Source organism: Mchenga conophoros, linkage group LG3, assembly GCF_057382185.1.
Source record: "Mchenga conophoros isolate Kocher_MC1m ecotype Shallow Benthic linkage group LG3, M_conophoros_male_GT1.1, whole genome shotgun sequence".
Taxonomy (NCBI): domain Eukaryota; kingdom Metazoa; phylum Chordata; class Actinopteri; order Cichliformes; family Cichlidae; genus Mchenga; species Mchenga conophoros.
Genome location: NC_140528.1, coordinates 1411662 through 1431690, shown reverse-complemented (window position 1 = coordinate 1431690; position 20029 = coordinate 1411662). Strand labels below are relative to the sequence as shown.

At 41.3% G+C, this 20029-nt stretch overlaps 1 protein-coding gene across 1 annotated transcript in view; it reads right to left on the bottom strand.

Moving 5' to 3' along the window:
• Positions 1 to 11871, bottom strand: part of LOC146576940 (neoverrucotoxin subunit alpha-like) — a 20259-nt gene extending 8388 nt beyond the window's left edge. The window contains exon 1 of the mRNA XM_085267600.1: positions 11823 to 11871. Coding sequence (XP_085123726.1) covers positions 11823 to 11871 — 49 coding nt within the window. The remainder of the gene's footprint in view (positions 1 to 11822) is intronic.
• Between the last annotated feature and the right edge of the window lie 8158 nt (positions 11872 to 20029).

The following is a 20029-nucleotide window of genomic DNA, read 5'->3' as shown; positions in this document are numbered from 1 at the left end:
CCCAAATGGCTCATGGACTCAGCTTTTCTTGTTGATATGACACATGAGCTTAATGTACTGAACAAGACGTTACAAGGCCAGGGGCAACTTGTCAGTGCTGCCTATGACAACGTGAGAGCATTCTCCACAAAACTGGCGCTCTGGAAAGCTCAGCTCTCTCAGACAAACCTTTGCCATTTCCCAGCATGCAAGGCACTCGTGGATGCAGGCACACCATTCAGTGCTGACGAGTATGTTGATGTCATTTTGATGCTACAGGAGGAATTTGATCACAGATTTGCTGACTTCAAGACACACAGAGCCACCTTTCACATTTTTGCGGAGCTCATTGAGCTGCAGTGCAACTCTGAACTCAAAGCAAAGTTCAGGGAGGTGAGTGGAAAAGCAGACAAGCTTGGACAATTTTTGAGAGACTTGAGCCCTAGTTTCCCTCGGCTTTCCCGAATGTTCAAGCGGACCATGTGCCTTTTTGGTAGCACATACTTGTGCCAAAAGCTCTTCTCCACTTTGAACTTCAATAAGTCCAAGTACAGGTCCAGACTTACGGATGATCATCTTCAAGACATACTGAGGGTCGCAACTGCTTCCTCCTTCAGGCCAAATCTGGCTCGGCTATGCGAGAGGAAACGCTGCCAGGTCTCTAGCAGCAAGGAGTAGGCAAGAGAAGCCATGTTCAGAAGAACAGTTCATTTTCTCCAGTGTTCCATTCATGTTCAGAAGAAGGTTATAGAACTGTTAATACAGACATTTCAATCTAAATACAGCAGATATAGAAGACTGAAAGAAAAACACAAGTTCACTGACTAAAAATATCTTATTATTGTTTTATTTATGTATTACAGATTGATTTATTTTCTTATTAATTCTTAATTTGTTTATTTATTTTTCATATTTTGTGTTAAAAAATAAAAATAAAGAGATTTGAGAAGATTGGAATTTGTTAACCATGCCTTTCTTGTGGAAAACCTAATGCGGCCCAGCCTCACCCAGACTCTGCCTGCAGCGGCCCCCAGCTAAATTGAGTTTGAGACCCCTGTCCTACACCATAAATCAGTAAGAGAGGGTACGACCTCTCTCATGGCCCCAAGTGGTGTGTGCATGCCAGAGCACTCTGGAAGGCACACAGAGTCTTTACAGACTTCTAAGGATCGAACCTCTATCATCATCCAATCGATTATACAACTCTAAGCATGTATGAGTAAATATTTTTAAGCATATCCCATATGGAAAAGACTAAAAACTTATATGATGAAAGTCATACTCACGAAAGTGGCCACTTTCTCATTACTTTCATATATTGTTTTAGTAAGTATCGAAAACATACAAGTTTCATTATATAATTTTTCAAGGGATCTTATATCTGTTTTCACTCTTGTATGCTTTTCATACAAGTTTCACACAAGACAGATACAAACTTTATAAGATTTATATATCTTTTCCATATGGGAAATGACAATCAACAATATAAAGCTTACAGCTGGTTTTAATAACAACATTTATTTGTTTCTCAAATGAGAAAGAGCTATCGAGAAACACTCCTAAATCTTTAGTTCTTAACTTTTCCAGTGGGCCAAATTCAACATTATCTGCTAATGCTAAATAGGCTGCCGTTATTAACTAATGCTAATTGGATGTGAATTAGCATTATGCACTAATGCTAACACTTACTTTTTAACAATGTGAGCAGCTAGTGCTGGGTAGGCTGGTGCTAGCAGCTAATACTAAAGCTAAAGCTAATTTGATGTGAATTAGCATTACATTAGTGAGGAGTTAATGCTAAGTAGACTTCCATTACAGGTAATGCTAATTTTAGGTGAATAGGAATTGGCAGCTAATGCTAATACCATATTTTCCCTTGCATTATAACAATGTGACCAGCTAATGCTAAGTAGGTTGCCGTTATTAGCTAATACTAATTTGAGGTGAATTAGCATTATCCGCTTATGCTAACAATGTTTTTTCTTACTTTTTAACAATATGAGTAGCTAATCTGAACATTTTTTTAAATTTAATTTTAACTTTTCCCCTGCGATGTGAAGAGGTAATGCTAAATAGCACGCCATTAGTGGCTAATTCTAATTTTAGATGAAAAAGCATTAAAAGCTAATGCTAATACCATATTTTCTTGATTTATATCAATATCAGTAGCTAATGCTAGGTATGTAGCCATCATTAGCTAATGCTAATTTAGGTGAATTAGCATCATCCGCTTATGCTAACAATGTGTTTTTTTACTTTTTAACAATACGCCATTAGTGGCCAATTCTAATGTTAGATGAGAAAGCATTAACAGCTAATGCTCATACTGTTTGCTTTGTAAGAATGACAGCAGCTAATGATACGAAGTCTACCGTTGTTAACTAATGTTAATTTGATGTGAATTAGCATTATCCGATAATGGTAACTCTTTTCCCCTGCATTACAACGACGTCAGGAGTTAATGCTAAGTAGGCTGCCATTAGGGGCTAACTCTAATTAGGGGTGAACAATTATTAGCAGCTAATGCTAATACCGTTTTCTCTTTCCTTATAACAACTTGAGCAGCTAATGCTAATTTGATGTGAATTAGCATTATATTAGTGAGCAGTTATTGCTAAGTAGGCTACCATTAGCAGCTAAAGCTAATTTGAGGTGAATAAGCATTAGTAGCTAACGCTAATACCCTTTTCTCTTGTGTTATAATGATGTGAAACGTTAATATTGTTCTCAAACAACAGAATGAGAATGAAATATTGATTCTAACAGGGCCCATAAACAGTATTAGCTTAGCAGCATTAGCTTATCAGAGTTTTCATCATGGTCACATAAATCCTTAGCAGAGCAAAGTGGCCTACTTAGCAATAGCTGCTCAAGTTGTAGAAAGCAAGGGAAAACAGTAATAGCATTAGCTGCTAAATGTGCACTTGAGAACAAATTTATTGTTAATTCAGCTGTGAATGTAGAGTTTGTCATTATTTAAGCTTCCATTTCCAAATGTTAGCTGCTCCTGTCTGCCTCTTTGTCACAAACACAGACTGAAATGATTCACAGCCTTGTTTCATCCTTCTGTCACTGTGGACATACAGCATGGGAAACATACACATGGCTGACACTTTATTAGGTACACTGGTATCTATCTCAGGTACACCTGTGACCTAAATGTTCCTGCAACCAGACTCCTTGGAGACCCCTACATAAATATCCATGAACTATCCAGCTAGACTAGTGTGTCTGTCCCTGAAAATATTCCTGCATGTGTGATTGTTCATGTCTCATCTGCAGGAAACAAACAGGAAGTGAGTGAAGGACACAGGAAATGTTTCCAGCTCTTCCTCCTCTATCAGACATTCTCTCCATACCTGAGAGTGTCCAGTCTCCAGCCTGGATCCTTCAGTCCAGCCGACAGCAGCTTCATTCCTGAGAGACCTGGATGATTGTAGCTCAGGTCCAGCTGTCTCAGATGGGAGGGGTTGGAGGTCAGACCTGAGGCCAGAGAAGTACAGCCTTCCTCTGTGATCAGACAGCCTGACAGACTGCAGACACACAAAACAACAATCAATCTGTCAACAATCGTTTTCTCTTCGTCACAATAACATCTATCCATCCATACATCCATTCAATGTAACTTTATTTATAAGTGACAATACCCAACAGACAACAACAGTCATCTGAAGCTGTTTAACAGTGTAAGGTAACCGCCTCCACTGTGAGCAGCACTTGGTGATGGTGGGAAGAAGAACTCCCTTTGACACAAAGATCCTCCCAGTGAAAACAGGCTCCAGGAGGAGCATCTACCATGACTGGTTGCAGGGTGAGGGGAAAGAGAAGAACATGAACATCAAGAATGCAGCGAGTGGTAAAATAATAATAATAATAATGGATTGGATTTATATAGCGCTTTTCAAGGCACCCAAAGCGCTTTACAATGCCACTATTCAGTCACTCTCACATTCATACACTGGTGGAGGCAGCTACGGTTGTAGCCACAGCTGCCCTGGGGCAGACTGACAGAAGCGAGGCTGCCATATCGCGCCATCGGCCCCTCTGGCCAACACCAGTAGGCAAGTAGGGTAAAGCCCAAGGACACAACGACCAGGACAGAGAGCCCAGGGATCGAACCGGTGACCTTCCGGTTACAGATGCGATTCCCAACCCCCTGAGCCACGGTCGCCCTAAATAAAGATTTGACCTCAGTGTGCTCAGTGTTCCTGTCTATTCCTAACATATTCCTAACACGATAGCTGCACTTTAGAGCTCTAAAACTGGAAGTGACACATAAAAATACTGAGAACACAGACTAGCAGCCACTGCATGGCCTCGAGTACGTATGTGGTGCGTTCAAAGAGCATCAGCATAGACATGGTGGGTTCAACAATATAGGACATAACAATTTCTATGGCGAAAATACTATCAATGAATGAGCCATAACATTTTAGCCATGTAAACATGTTATCAGTGGGCTTTCCAACAACTTGCATTGATCATTAAAGGATAAAATACGTGAGTCGAGGTCACTACGAGCCATGCGAGGGTCAAACATGGCAGAGAACCTTCCAGCAGCATCTTGGTTTATAATCCGCCTTTGGATCATCAGTTTAGGAGATGAAGGATCCAAGTAAAATAACAAGTTAAAAAATATGCAGCTATGGTCACTCACATGGACATCCTCCACACATACATCATGTATATTTAAACCCAGGGAGAAAACAAGATCCAGTGTGTGACCCTTTGTATGTGTGGGGCCAGAAACATGCTGCCTAAAGTTAAAAGACTCAGTGACAGTGATGAGCTCAGCAGCAGTGTTACAGGATGCTTCATCAATATGACGGCTCAAATCTCCCAACCTTCTCCAATGAAATGATGGATGTCAGAAGGTCATTAAATTCAGTTAGAAAGACCCCATCAGGTAGAATAAAATACAATAACTGGTTTTTAGAGAACTGACCATCATCTGTGACTCAAATGCAGAAAAGGAGTCCGAGGTCATCAGACTGCATGTGAATCTGTCCTGGTAAACAACAGCGAGTCCTCCACCACGTCCTAAAAGACGCGGAGTTCAGATGACGGAGCAGCCAGCCGGGCAGATTTCATTCAAGTGGACATAATCAATGTTCCCTCTAAGCTGCGCACGGGCGCAATCCGCTGCCACGCTCTCTGCACACAGAGTATCTGCATTGCGCACAAAAAGATATCTAACAGGCTGTGAGGCTCCTGAACTCTCTGCCCCCCTCTCACGGACAATAACCATATCCAACTTCTTAATAGCAATGAACTGGTCTGCATTGGTGCATCATATCTTTATTCTCTTCCCCCTCCTGCCCCCCCTCCTTCTTAAATAGATAACTATCATATCTGATATCATATCTCACAGTACAATAATATTGAATGGGTTGCATTGTTGTACTTTGTCATGTTTCTCAGGTCTTTGTCTGATTTTCTACGAACATTACTTGTCATGTTCTCATGTTGTTGCTAAGGATTGTCTTATTGCATTGGAGTCACACTGGGTTAAATATGTACACTTGGGTTTTAAGGGGTATTTATTATTTTCTTCTTTTTTTTTGGGTTGTATGGAAGCCCCAAACGCAATTTCATTGTTCTTGACAATGACAATAAATAAATAAATACTAAATACTAAATACTAACCTGAATTGAAATTAAAATAAATACGTTAACAATTCTGCTTTGCAGTGTTAGTCAGTGACTGGCTGCTCCAGTATTTAGAACGATGCCGCCTTATCCCATAGTCCAGCCAATGATTCACATTCGTATATACGCAGCTAATCAACGTCGCTGACGGGCTATGACAGCGTCCTCATGTGCCGACACCGGTGTTTTGGTTGATGTAGAGTGAAGCCACGTTAATGACAACGTGATCCAGTGATCCAAGGGACCGCTCAGGGAGTTTGTGTGTTCGCTCAGACACATGAAACATTAGAGGGAACATTGGACATAATTCTTATTTTGCTGCCACGTCTCAGTCAGACACATGAAATCTAGAGACTCTTTAATAAAGAGATCGCTTAGAATAAATGATTTGTTTGTTATGGAGCGAACGTTAAGCGGGGCCAACCGAGTTGATGACGGTCGATCTGCAAAATCAACAGCTGACTGCAGCGGCACTTGAAATAAAGACAATGCAGACCTGTGGACCTGCTGGGCAGGGCAGCGACTCCAGAGCTGGGGGAAGCAATGATCGATGAGCAGACATAGCTGTTATCAATAAAAACAATGAACGTTTGACGGACACACCGTGAGAAAAACTGCTTCTGAGCCACAGAGCCCAGGTCCCAGTCACCGGCGTAACATATTAACTAAATGTCAGGAGAGGAAGTGGACGCAGGCACCAGGATTCTCCCCACAGCCAAGAAGCTAGCCTCTGGTAGCTTCTCAGTTTCACCTGGACGTCGGCCCTCGTTCCCCTTTTCCATCTCTTGAGGGTGAAAGTCCTGCGGGTTGTGAAGAGTAGCACACCAGGGGAGGAAGAGTTTTTCTGTTCAGCTGTTACAGTAGCTCTCCACTGAATCTTTGATGTTAAACCCTTTAAGACCTACCATAGAACCAAGTCTGCCAGAGCTTATCTTTAGATTTTTACATGCTGTAGTGCAGACCTTCCCAAACTGTGGTGCCCGCCCCCTAGGGGGGGCGCAGAGCCATGGCAGGGGGGGCGCGGTATGAAAAGGGAGGGGAACAAAACGCTTGAACACTGCTAGCACGGGGCGCCCACAGAAACGCAAAGCAGGAGATGAAGCATCGCTGAATATGTTTCCAAACCAACTTCATTCTAAGCCAAAGACTAGAAAATATGGTGAAGCAAATCTGCCCTTTGGCTTCACCTGCACAGGTGCTGAGGTAGGTCCCTGCGTCGGGAGCAGCGCTGGGCTCTTCCAATCATGGACAAACAGGATCCCACATTCTTAATTTTTAGTTCACAAACACTTGTTGTAGTGACTAACTACTCCTGACATTTTGGAGATGTTTGCTCTTTATAGAGTAAAGTTACAGCGGGATACAAATAACATCAGGCTGATCCTGCCACGATTTGTTCCCTCGATTCAAATCACAGACAAACAGGATCCCACAGCTGTTTATGTTTTTGAACCCATTTTGCACAGAGAGGCATTTTTTGAAAATGTATTGACAGCAATGTTGATTAGTATTACAGAAGAAGAAAAAACAACTACCCGTGACGCCTTTGTAAATGGAGGGACAGTAACTGCGTGTGAAACCTGCAGATACTCAGATTAACAGTATTTTGTCTCTGTCTGCCATTCTGCAATTCATCTCACATAAACAATAACGTGACGTGAAAAAAGGCGCAACCTTTGACGTTGCCAGATGAACTCTGTATTCCTCGTCCGCAAAAAAGGAGTTTTAAAAAAATCTCAGTTTTTGGTGATTTGAAACACTGTTTGGATGAAACAGCTGCGTTTTCAAAAATACCAGTGTAGGTGCGGACGTAGCGTAAAAGATTTAGTAGTTTATTTTCTTACTACCTGTAATTTATTGCAGATTACTTGTATTTGCTTAATTGTTTACTAAATGTTTGAGGTGTGAAATAAACCGCAATGGAGCAAAATATGGGCGTGTGTGGTTGGAGGATGTGTTAGTGCGTGTGCGTGCTGTTCACGCGCCGGGGGGGAGGCGAACGTTTTTCGTGTAAAACAAAGGGGGGCCCAGCAAAAAAAGTTTGGGAACCACTGCTGTAGTGCCATTTTGGGGAGCAGTTCAAGTTGCTATACATCAATACAACCGTTATAGCCCAAATTTTAATAATATGTATGCATTCAGTCCATAGTAACTACATATACATATATACATATACAGCAAAAAGTGCAATAAACTAGAACAAATTGAAAATTGTTTTGTTTTGTATTTTTACATATATTTGTAGTTAGAGAAATTTAAGAGGTTTATCCCTCAAAACGGAAGAACTAAAAAAGTTGCACAAAATAGTTTCCAACCACAGGAAATGTAATTTGAGTGTATCCATAGTTGTATTTTTGAGATACACCAAATTGTATATACTGCATGAAAAACTAAAATAAATACTACCATGTGAATTTGCAAGAAAAACTTCAGTGCATCAAAATAAACTATTTCCAACTGTGTAATTTGAGTTCTAAGCCTCCCAGAAACTATACTGAAAGGGTAAACTCAAACATGACTTTTAAAAACACCAGTGTAGGCTTCAAGGTAAAACAAACAAACAAACAAACAACTAGAATTTTCGCAAAAACGACGTCACTTCAGGTTTCGGGCAGGTAATGGTGGACATACGATAGTTTGGGCTGACATCTATTCCAACGTAGGAAGTGCTATGAACATCTGATCGGATTGGCAAAGCGTGTTTCTGGAATATTACTTTTTTGTTGCTGCAAGTGCTTTTCATGCAACTTTTGCAAAGCTATGTGTGGAAGGAAACGGTGACCTAGGATAAGCTGGATACATAAGATGTAAGTACAACTCCGGTTTCACATGCAAAAATAAAAATTATTGCACTAGCTTGTGTGGTTGCCGATCTACAGGCATTTAAAAATAGTTACGCAAAACTGAGCGTTCCCACTCTGACCGGCCTTAAAGGGTTAACAGTATCTCCCAATCATAATTTAAAGCAGCAGAAATTAAGTCAGAACTCAAAAGAGCAAAAATGACATTACAAAAAATGATTGACGACAGTGAAAAACTACATTGTTGCCTCCAGCAAGCTGCAGCGGCGGCAAAGCCAAACACAGGCGGCATCTTGTTTGACAGAAGAACGTAGCACACAGCAGCTACAAGCATAGAGTGCACCACTATTGTTCAAATGGAAGAAATAGAAAACACTCAATAAATCCTTCCACAGCTGAAACTAATGTAGACAATGTCAGGGGAGGAAGTCAAACTGAACTTATGACACCAAGCACGATAACTACCAAAATAATGCAGGAAAAGTAAACTAAGAAACCCTAAAGCAACTAAACAGAGCAGCTAGCAATAAACAAGAAGTGTAAACTATAAAAACATAGAAGCTAAATGCTAACATGGCTAACACTATCATCACTGTATGTAGCCCGACTCTTCTCACAGCAACATACAACTGTCATGGCTAGACATCTCACTGATTGGCTCATGTTAGCTTGTGAAAATATAACGTCCCAGCAGTACTAGCTGTTTTATATACCGTACTTTCACGACCATAAGGCGCACTTAAAAGTCTTAGATTTTCTTCAAAAAGTGCGGCGCGCCCTATAGCGCGGTGCGCCCTATGTGTTGTAAGGAGGACGTAGTAGAGAACACCATGAGATCGTTAAAGGGTGAAGTGTGGGCGTTGATCGTATATACCGGGACAATCGCACATACCTGTATAAAAGAACAGGTATCTGCGTTATGCAGAACATCGTTGTTTTAACAACCCTGAAAATGGCAAAGAGACACGCTTACGAAGCACAGTTTAAACTGAAGGCCATCAGCTACGCGGAGGAACATGGAAATCGAGCAGCGGCGAGAGAATTTAAGATTAACGAATCGATGGTTCGCAAATGGAGGAAGCTAGAAAACAAGCTCCGGCAGGTCAAGAAGACGCAGCTGAGTTTCCGCGGACATAAGGCGAGGTGGCCCGAGTTGGAGGAAAGACTCGAGCGGTGGATCATCGAGCAAAGAACGAGCGGGAGAAGTCTTTCGACTTCACCATTCGGCTAAAAGCAGTTTCACTAGCTGAAGAGATGAACATTGAACATTTCCGAGGAGGTCCGTCTTGGTGCTTTCGTTTTATGAAACGGTGCCATTTTTCCATCCGGACCAGGACTACGGTAGCGCAGCAACTTCCAGCGGATTATAAGGAAAAGCTGGCCATCTTCCGCTCCTACTGCAGCAAACACATCGGCGACAAACACATCCAGCCCAGCCACATCACAAACATGGACGAGGTCCCGCTCACTTTTGACATCCCGGTGAGTCACACTGTGGAGAAGAAGGGGACCAGCACGGTAGCGATACGCACAACGGGGTATGAAAAGTCTTCTTTTACTGTTGTGCTTGGCTGCCATGCTAATGGACAGAAACTGCCGCCTATGGTGATTTTTAAGCGAAAGACTTTGCCTAAAGAGAAGTTTCCAGCAGGAATCATCATTAAGGCAAACGAAAAGGGCTGGATGGATGAGGAAATGATGAAAGACTGGCTGAGGGAGGTGTATGTAAGGAGACCAGGTGGTTTTTTCCACGCATCACCATCGCTGTTGATCTGTGACTCTATGCGTGCCCATCTCACAGCCGATGTGAAAAAACAAGTGAAACGAATGAACTGTGAGCTTGCTGTCATTCCGGGAGGCCTGACAAAGGAACTCCAACCGCTGGACATCGGTGTGAACCGCCCGTTCAAAGTAAGGCTGCGAGCGGCCTGGGAGCGATGGATGACCGGTGGAGACCACAGTTTCACTAAGAGTGGAAGGCAGCGCCGGGCGAGTTACGCCACAATTTGCCAATGGATTGTAGATGCTTGGGCTAACATGTCTGCTGGCACTGTTGTTCGAGCTTTCGCAAAAGCCGGCATCGTTTCCGAGGAGCCGCACGGCACGGAAAGTGACTCTGACAGTGAAGAAAGTGAACCTGGCATGTTTGATGGAGATTTAGCGCAGCTGTTCAATTCAGACACAGAGGATGAGGACTTCGATGGGTTTGATTGATGATAAAAATGTGAGTACCAAACTTTGTTTTGCTCCTGCTTTATTTTTAAATACGCACACTTGTATGCTTGTGTGTTGTTGATGATGACGATTACTGGTAATAAAAATGTGAGTAAGGTACCGAACTCAGGTTTGCTCCCGCTTTATTTTTAAATACGCATACGGTACTTGTATGCGCCCTATGATCCAGTGCGCCTTATGTCTGTGTTAAATACTGTAATGGCACACATAACTGAGACTGCGCCTTTTAGTACAGTGCGTCTTATGGTCGTGAAAATACGGTACTGTTTAAAATAAGCGAAATGTGCTTATAATGTGTAAATAAAGGCTGAAGCAGCTAGCACTGTTAGCATCAGCACCAAGCCCTGTTACATTTGTACACTGTTAGAGCAATGGCTCCAATCTACAGCCTTTAAAATAATGATTAAAATGCTGTGATTGCAGCCATTCCCCAACTCTCTGTGAATGGTTCTCATGGCTATTGATCAGTGGGCTTTGATCAGTGGGCTTTGATCAGTGGGCTTTGATCAGTGGGCTTTGATCAATGGTCATGAGAATTTGCATAATTATGATTAAGGAACTGACCTCCCAGCCCATTGTTCCTTCAGTGGGCTGGTTTCAGTCATTATGCAAATGTACTGTTTATAAGATTGAAACCTGCAGTCAGCCGAGATTGAAGAAGTCACCTGGATGATGATGAAACATTTCTCCCACAAAACGCTACGTCCAGATGAACAGAATCAACTTTTGGAGATTTACTTACCTGGATGATTATTGGTTATTGGTAACTTTATTGTCCCTAATGGGAAATTGATTTGCAGTATGTCCGTACAAACAAACAAACAGGCAACCAACACATCACATACACACTCCAAAATAATATAATATAATATAAGCCTGAGAAAACAACCTAGATTTTTCATCAAAAAAGTACAATGTGCAATGGCAACAACACATATGGTTCAGTGTTATTAACTATGATAATAGCAGTAGGTACAAAAGACAATCTATGTCTCTTTGTCTTCACTGCAGGCACTTTATAACGACGACCTGATGGAAGCAGTTGAAAATCATTAAAGAGAGGATGATCTGAACACAACATGACAGAGGTCGCCTTCCTCAGCACATGCCTGTTATAAAAGTCCACAAGCTGGACCTGAGACCTCCCTGAAATCTTACCAGCCACTTTAACCAGGTTGTTAAGTCTGGTCTTATTATTCAGAGACATATTACCGTACCAAGCAATGATACAGAAAGTTAAAACAGATTCAATAAAACTTTTATAAAAAACGAGTCATCATTGCAGATGAAACATTGAAACCTCTCAACCTCCTTAAAAAGTCTTTGTTGAACCTTTTTCACTGTAGCAGCAAGATGTGACTCAAAGCACAGAGCTTTATCAAGAACAACCCCCAAATACTTATAACTGTCCACCAGTTCAATGGCTGCACATTTACCACTGTTAGCGCAGGATGAGGGGATGTCTCCCTGAAGTCAATAACCATGTCCTTGGTTTTCAAGGTGCTGATCATTAAGGAGGACTGATCACACCATGAAACAAACTCATCCACAACAGGCCCATGGGAATCCTCTTCACCATGAAGGAGGCTTACAATGACTGTGTCATCTGCGTATTTAATGAAATGCCTGTTGGCCTGTGTACTGCGACAGTCATTAGTGTACAAAATATACAGTAGAGGAGAGAGACAACAACCTTGCGGTGAGCCAGTGGAAGAGTTCAGCTGTTTGGAAAAACAGCCGTTCACTCTCACACACTGAGATCTGTCAGTTAAAAAGTTTAAAACCCAACCAACGAGATTAAGATCAAGTGTAAACTGGTTAAGAAGTTTATCAGCTAAAAGATGTGGCTGGATAGTATTAAAAGCTGAAGAAAAATCAATAAATAAGAGCTGAGCATGAGCTTTGGCGCCATCAAGATGGCGATAAAGGAAGTTCAACAGAGTGACCACTGCATCATCAACACGTCTACGAGGCCTGTATGCAAATTGTAGAGGGTCTATAAGCTTCTCTACTTGCTAACTGAGAGTCTGAACTAAAACCAGGAAGACTTATCTTATTACAGTCACTGTAACAGTGACCAGTCATGTGTTTCATGCCTGCCCAGGCCACCCTTAAGTTATTGCTACCCATCTCCGCCTCTACCTTATCCTTGTATTTTACTTTGGCTTTTTTAATTTCTGATCTGATCTCCTTCCTAATTTCTCTGACTTTCAAGATATTCCCTTCAATAAAAGCTTTTTTCCTTTCATGAATCAGCCTCATAAGACCTTTTGAAGACCATGGTTTGTTATTAGGAAAAAAATGGAGATGGTGTCAGTCGCATTCTTAGGATTCGCTTTAGGGTGGATGTAAACAATGGTGACGTTGATCTGTGGGAATTCCCTCGGCAGATAAAACGGCCTCAAAGACACAGAGAGGAGCTCAATGTCAGGCAGACACACTTGTCTACGAACGGTCACATTTTTACACCATTTCTGATTTATATACAAACACACTCCTCCTTGAGATTTCTGGGTAGCTCCGGGGTCTCGATCCAAACGTATGGGAAACCCGAAGCCATTTAGTTCCAGAGAACAATCAGGGTCAGAGTCCTTGAGCCAAGTCTCTGTGAATGCCATTAGACATGTATCCCTGTAGCCACGCAAGTGTGCGACATTCAAATGCAGTTCATCCAATTGACTCCTCAGAGACTGCACATTAGCCAGGATTATTGATGGTAAAGGAATGACTCCAAACAACCGTCAGGATTGCCAATAAAATCATGCGAAATAAAAAACCCATCTTCGTTAAAAGAAGTTCCACAAAGCACAAGCCGATGCTATAGAATTTCCTCAGGCAAAAAAATATATATATAAAGGAATAAAAGAATGAAATAAAATAAGTTAAAACACTGACACTGACAGAGAGAGACAACCTGCTGGTCGCCACAAGAGCAGCGCCCCTCTTTCTAGTCTAGTCTAGACTGAGAATGCATCAAGACCACTCACTCACCCTTCCCTCCTGCCTCTCAGCTGCTGAAACTCACAGTTTGTTACCACGGAAGAGTCACTCCTTCATCTGAGATGAAGCCTGATAGTCTGACTGATGCAATATAACATTCAGTCTACACTTTGTTTTTGTGCAAAGATGATAAAGAGGAAATACTAATAACATAAACAAAAATAAATGTCCAATTTAGAAATCTTATTCTTTTTTGCTCTATAAAATAGTTGTTTTTATTTTTCAGTCACTCATCGTAGCAGTAGGATTTACATGAAAATAAAAACAAATTAAGTTTGAGAGAAAAAGTACATTTTTGGCACTCTCTGGGCAACTGACTCAGAGACTCAAATGACTTAAAAAACCCGATTCATTTTGGTGAGTGACTCATTTAAACTCGATTCGGTAAAAAGAATCAAATTTACCATCACTAATACAAATCCCTTTGGAGAAAACAGCTTTAAAACATGTATTGTTAAATTCCAGATGTTTCTTTGCAAGGAAAACTCAAACACTGAAGCAATACCACCAGTAACCTCCTACATATGGAAATGTGGTGTCATTAAAGACATAATAATTTCATTAATACCCAATATCCAGCAAAATATGTAATTTGAACATTTTGTTCCTAACGAAATCAAATGTATATATTGTAGAAGATTAGCCAAATTTATGTAAAATGGCCAGTACATGAATTAAAAAAATAAATAAATAAACAAAATCGTATGACTGTGACAAATTTTACACAGTAATTCAGTCTAATAATCCACTCAAATATAAATATAAGTTTAGCTAAAAGCTCTATAGATAAGTCAATCAATAATATAATTCACATTTTAAATGATCATATGTGTTAACGTTTGAATCCTGACCTGAGAGTTTCCACTGCACACTGTGAACTCTTTAGTCCAGCAGACAGAAGCTTCACTCCTGAATCCTGCAGGTCAGAGTTACTCAGGTCCAGCTCTCTCAGACTGGAGGACTGGGAGCTGAGGACTGAGCACAGAGCTTCACAGCTTCTCTCTGACAGGTTACAGCCACCCAGTCTGAAAAACAAAAGATAATCTATAATACTTATGTAAAGTTTGTTATTATATTACATGCCATCTTTTTATTTTTGATGAAACCTTAACATACTAAGATACAACATCATATGGATGAACTTGAATAAAATGTTTTTTTTTAATTATATTTTTATTTGGATTGGACAAGAAAAAACCATCTGCATAGCAGTATATGAATAACATGGGAACAAAGTCCTTCCAGGTTTTAGATTAAGTCCAGGAGAGCAAATGATAAACAAAGTGATCAGCGGGTGCATATTAACCTCCACTAGCTATTACTAGGACAGTTGCTCGCATGCTCTCCCAAAGGAGATATATAGAACACATTACATGGAACTATAAACACAAACTGGGAGGGGTGCCCATGCTGCAATCATTGTGAACAAATAAGTAAATAAACAAGCAATAGTAATAGAAGTAAATGTAAAAAACAAACAAACAAAAAACAACCAATTAATAGTGAGATCAAGTGAAGTCAGCCCTCGTGGGGGTGATGAATTGGATCCAATTGTTCCAACTTTGGTAGAATTTGGCTTTTTGATTTCTTAACAGATATGTAAGTTTTTCCATCCTAAATATCTCTAAAATGATCCCAAACCAGTCGTCTAGGGTAGGCTGGGCTGGGCTTAACCATCTTCTAGTAATTGTTTTTTTACTTGCCACCAAGAGTAATTGCACCAACTTAATCTCACTCCTACATTCCAGAAAGGGGACCAAACCCATGTATAAAACCTTAAAATCTAAAGGTATTTGAACGTTAAAGACTGCACTTAAGGAGACCTGAACGTTTTTTAACTTGGGACAGTCCCAAAAGACATGAAAATGGTTAGCAACAGTCGAGCCGCATTGTCTCCAGCATTGCATATAAGCCCCTTTGTACCTCTCCTGATATGGAGTCTTGAAGTACCTAATAATATTCTTCCAGCCATGTTCCTTCCAGCTCATAGAACTGGACGTGGACCACTGGCAGTACAAAACATTTTCCCACTCCCCCACAGAAATAGCAATCCCTGATTCCCTTTCCCATTTATCCTTAGTGTATAAAGTGTTATCCTTGCTGGCACTAGAGAGGGCTTTGTATAGTTTAGAAATAGATTTAGTAGGGGTCATGGTTGTGGCATTTTTCAGGATGAGGAAAAAATGCGACTCAGCATCATTGAAGTCGGACAGTTTGCATTCATGATCAATATATGATCTCAGCTGTAAGTTTCTATGAAAGTTGTATTTTGTCAGGTTGTGATCGTCCCGTAAGGCCTCAAATCTGAGCACAATATTTCTATGAGTAAGAGAGAGGAATGTCGTAAGGCCATAGGATATCCATGCTTCAAAGTTAGAGTCGTGTCTGTTTGGAATAAAATCCGAGTCGAAAGCAACCCACCTGAAGATTTTTAGCATTTTGTGTATCCCACAGATGTTGATTACCTTCTGCCAAACTTGGAGGGTGTGGGTTAACCAGGGGTTCCCCAGCTTTTCCAGCCGGCACATTAGACCCTTATCTGCCATTACAGCTTGTAGGGGGAATCGGTCCAACAGGCTGGACTCCAGTTCCTTCCACCTAGCCGTGTATGTTTTGTTTGTACCTGTTTGCTGTGGTGTTCCCCAGGGATCTGTGCTAGGCCCTACCCTGTTCTCACTGTATATGCTTCCTTTAAGTGTCATTTTGGAGAAATACCACATTGCCTTTCACTATTATGCTGATGACATCCAGATCTATTTTGAGCTGAATGATGATCTAGCTATGTCCGTGAGTAACTTTCGAGAGTGCATGTGCGAGGTCAAGCAATGGCTTCTGGCAAATTTTCTTATCCTTAACGATAAGAAAACTGAAATTATGATCTTTGGCAGTGACGCTCTTCGTGCCAAACTTCATGATGCTTTTGGTTTTCTCACCAGTTCTTTCCCTGACACTGTTAGGAATCTGGGTGTGCTACTTGACAGCTCATTTAAACTTGACAAACAAGTATCTGCTGTCGTTAGATCTAGTTTCTACCAACTTCGCCTTATTTCCAGGGCCAAACATTACATCCCGCACAATGACTTGGAAAAGCTTATCCATGCCTTTGTTACGTCACGACTAGATTACTGTAATTCACTTTATTATGGTCTCCACTCTACCCTTTTACATAGATTACAGACAGTCCAGAATGCCGCTGCACGCATTCTAACTAAAACTAGGAAGTTTGCTCACATCACTCCCGTCCTTGCTGATCTGCACTGGTTGCCTGTGAAATTTCGTATTCAATTTAAAATTCTGTTGTTTACTTTTAAAATTACTAATAACACAGGGCCAAGTTATCTTAAGGAACTCTTAAATTCATATCTTCCTACGAGGGCCTTAAGATCTTCCTCACAGTTATTGTTGGTTCAGCCCAGATCTCGCTTGAAGTCTAGAGGTGATCGAGCGTTTGCTCTAGCTGCACCTGAGCTGTGGAACAATCTCCCGATTGGCATCCGGGCGTCTGATTCTATTCAATCTTTTAAATCACGGCTTAAAACATATCTGTTTGAACTTGCTTTTCCTACCTACCTACTATAAATAAAGATTGTTGTTGTTGTTGTTGTTGTTGTTACACCAATATAAGAGGGGGGTTATTTGAGCGACATAATAGTAATTCCTGAGGCAGGGGAGACCCAGTCCTCTCTTTTCCTTGGGGAGCTGGAGGGTAGCATATTTAATCCTTGGCTTTCGGCCCTGCCAGATAAATCTGGAGATCCATTTGTCCCACTCAAATTGGTAATCGCTCACTTCTATTGGCAAGTTTCTAAAAAGATAAAGCAGTCTGGGGAGCGTGTCCATCTTGATTGCGGTTACCCGGGAGCTGAGACGCATAAAGGGGACCAGATTCCATCTGTGCAAATCAGCTTTTATACTTGCAGATATTGGCTCGTAGTTTGCCTGAAAGAGCAGCGAGAGGTCCGCAGTCAAATATATTCCCAGGTACTTAATTTTCTCATTATCCCGATTTACTGTAAATTTGAGTAGAGATGTGTAATATTCTCCTAATGTTGTCAGTTGTTTGTCTATAGTGAATGAAACCAGTCTGATCTAAATCGATGAGGTCAGGTAAAAACTTCTCCAGTCTACGAGCAAGAATAGAAGTAAATAGTTTGTAATCCAAGTTAAGGACACTGATTGGTCGATAGTTTCCACATTCTCGTTTATCTTTCCCCTCTTTTGGGATAATTGAAATAGTTGCCTCCCTCCAGGAGGGTGGGATTTCTCCCTCCTGTAGGATGTAGTTAAATGACTTCAGCAATGTGGGGACTAGATCTGCCCTCAGGGTGCGATACCACTGAGAACTGAACCCGTCCGGCCCAACTGCCTTACCTGGTTTTAATCTGGAAAAAGCTGCATTAATTTCTTCCACTAAAATGGGATGTGTTAGAAGCTCATTTTTGAGAGACGGGAGTGAAGGTAATTCTAGAGAGCTAAGAAAGGCATCAGTACAATTCTCCTCCGTAGCATTGGGCTGTGAGTACAGCTCCCTAAAGAAGGTCTCAAAACATTTCTGAATGTCTTCTAATTTTGATTCCAGAATATTAGTCTTGGGGTCCTTGATTTGGTATATCGTACTTTCCTCTAGTTGTTTGCGTTATTTATGTGCCAGATATTTTGCAGATTTCCCTCCTGTCTCATAGTATTTTTGCCTCAAAAAAATTAAGTTATTTTGGGCCTCCTGGGTGTAAATATCATTAATTTCATCCTGTATTTTCCTGATATCCTGCTTCAGAGTAGGATTTGCGGTGTTTATGTCTTCCTATTCTTTCAACTTTAAATTTGCCTGTAGTTCTGCTAATTTTTGCCCTTTGATTCTCTTTAAGTGGGAGGCGATAGAAATTAATGTACCTCTCATTACCGCTTTGAGCGTATCCCAAAGAATAGCTGGAGATACCTCTCCTGTGTCATTAACATCTAGAAATTCTTTAATGTCTACCTTTAATTTGGAAACTATGGCAGGATCATTAAGGTGCGAGTTAAATTTCCACAGTGTGGTACGTTTTTTCCTAGCCACCTGCAAAGATAGAGAGATAGGACTGTGGTCAGATAGATCTCTTGTTAATATGTCACAGTCTTTGACCCTAAACCTATCAACTTTAAACATAAAAAAGTAGTCCAGCCTTGCATACACTTTAAAGGAACCAGAGTAATGAGTGAAATTTCTGGTAGATGCGTAGCGGTCCCTCCATACATCTATTATCCCCATCTCTACCATATAGGAATTGACTTTTCTAGTAAGTGCTGTTACCTGGTTGGTTGGGGAGGAGGAGTCTAGTTTAGGGTCAAGTCTAAAGTTAAAACCCCCCCACAGACAACTATCCCCTGAGAATCCAGCAATAAATCAAACATATTCCTATAGAATAGCCAATCGCTCCCGGGGGGAGCATAAACATTTAAAATTGTGATTTCAGACCCCTCTATCCATTCTGTTATTCTAACCAATCTGCCTTCCTCGTCACAGAGTTCTTAGATATGTTCATAGTTAAGTGTACCAGAGATAAGTGTAGCCACACCCCTCTTGTGTTTGGACTTAACGGAAGAGGAGAATACATATTTAAAACCCTTTCTTTTCAATCTCAAGTGATCTACTTGGTTCATGTGTGTCTCCTGAAGTAATGCAATCTGGGCCTTCTCCTTCCTTAGTTTGGACAGTATCTTATTCATCTTAATCACGTTCAGAACCCCGTTAACATTAAAAGAGATTACTTTCACTGACTCACTTCCCATAAAGATATATTAAGTTACCACAGCGCATAAACTCAATAGCAGCAGGCAACCCCCTCTTAAAACAGTAACAAGTGAAAAAAGTTAGGAATGAACTGAAAACATTTGAACATAACTGGAGCTTGAAAGCTCCTAAGCTGGCTTCTGACAGTGGAGCACTTCCACTGACACCCTCACAACTTGAAGGGAAACCCCTTATTACCCCCTGAGTTAGGGGGCTTTCCACTGCGACGTCACTCACAGCACGAGAAGCCCCACCCATTTTAGCTCGACAGTAACCATATTTCACCATGTTGTCCATAGCTAATACATAACATTAAATTAGTTCTCTTCACGTCTGTATACTTGCAGCTTCTCTCTATATCCCGCAGCTCCTCGGATCTGACGCGGACGCCGACCACCAACTCCCCGCCACAGCGGGCATCTTTGTAGTTTTTCTCTGGGGGTTGCCGGTGGTGTAATCACCTATACCGGCAGGCCCCGACTCGCCAGGTCAGCCGTTGCCTCCTCCACCGTGTTGTAGGTTTTCACTCCTCCTTCGAAAAAAACCTTAAGGCGCGCTGAGTAGAGGGTCCTAAACCGTACATTCTTCTCTTTTA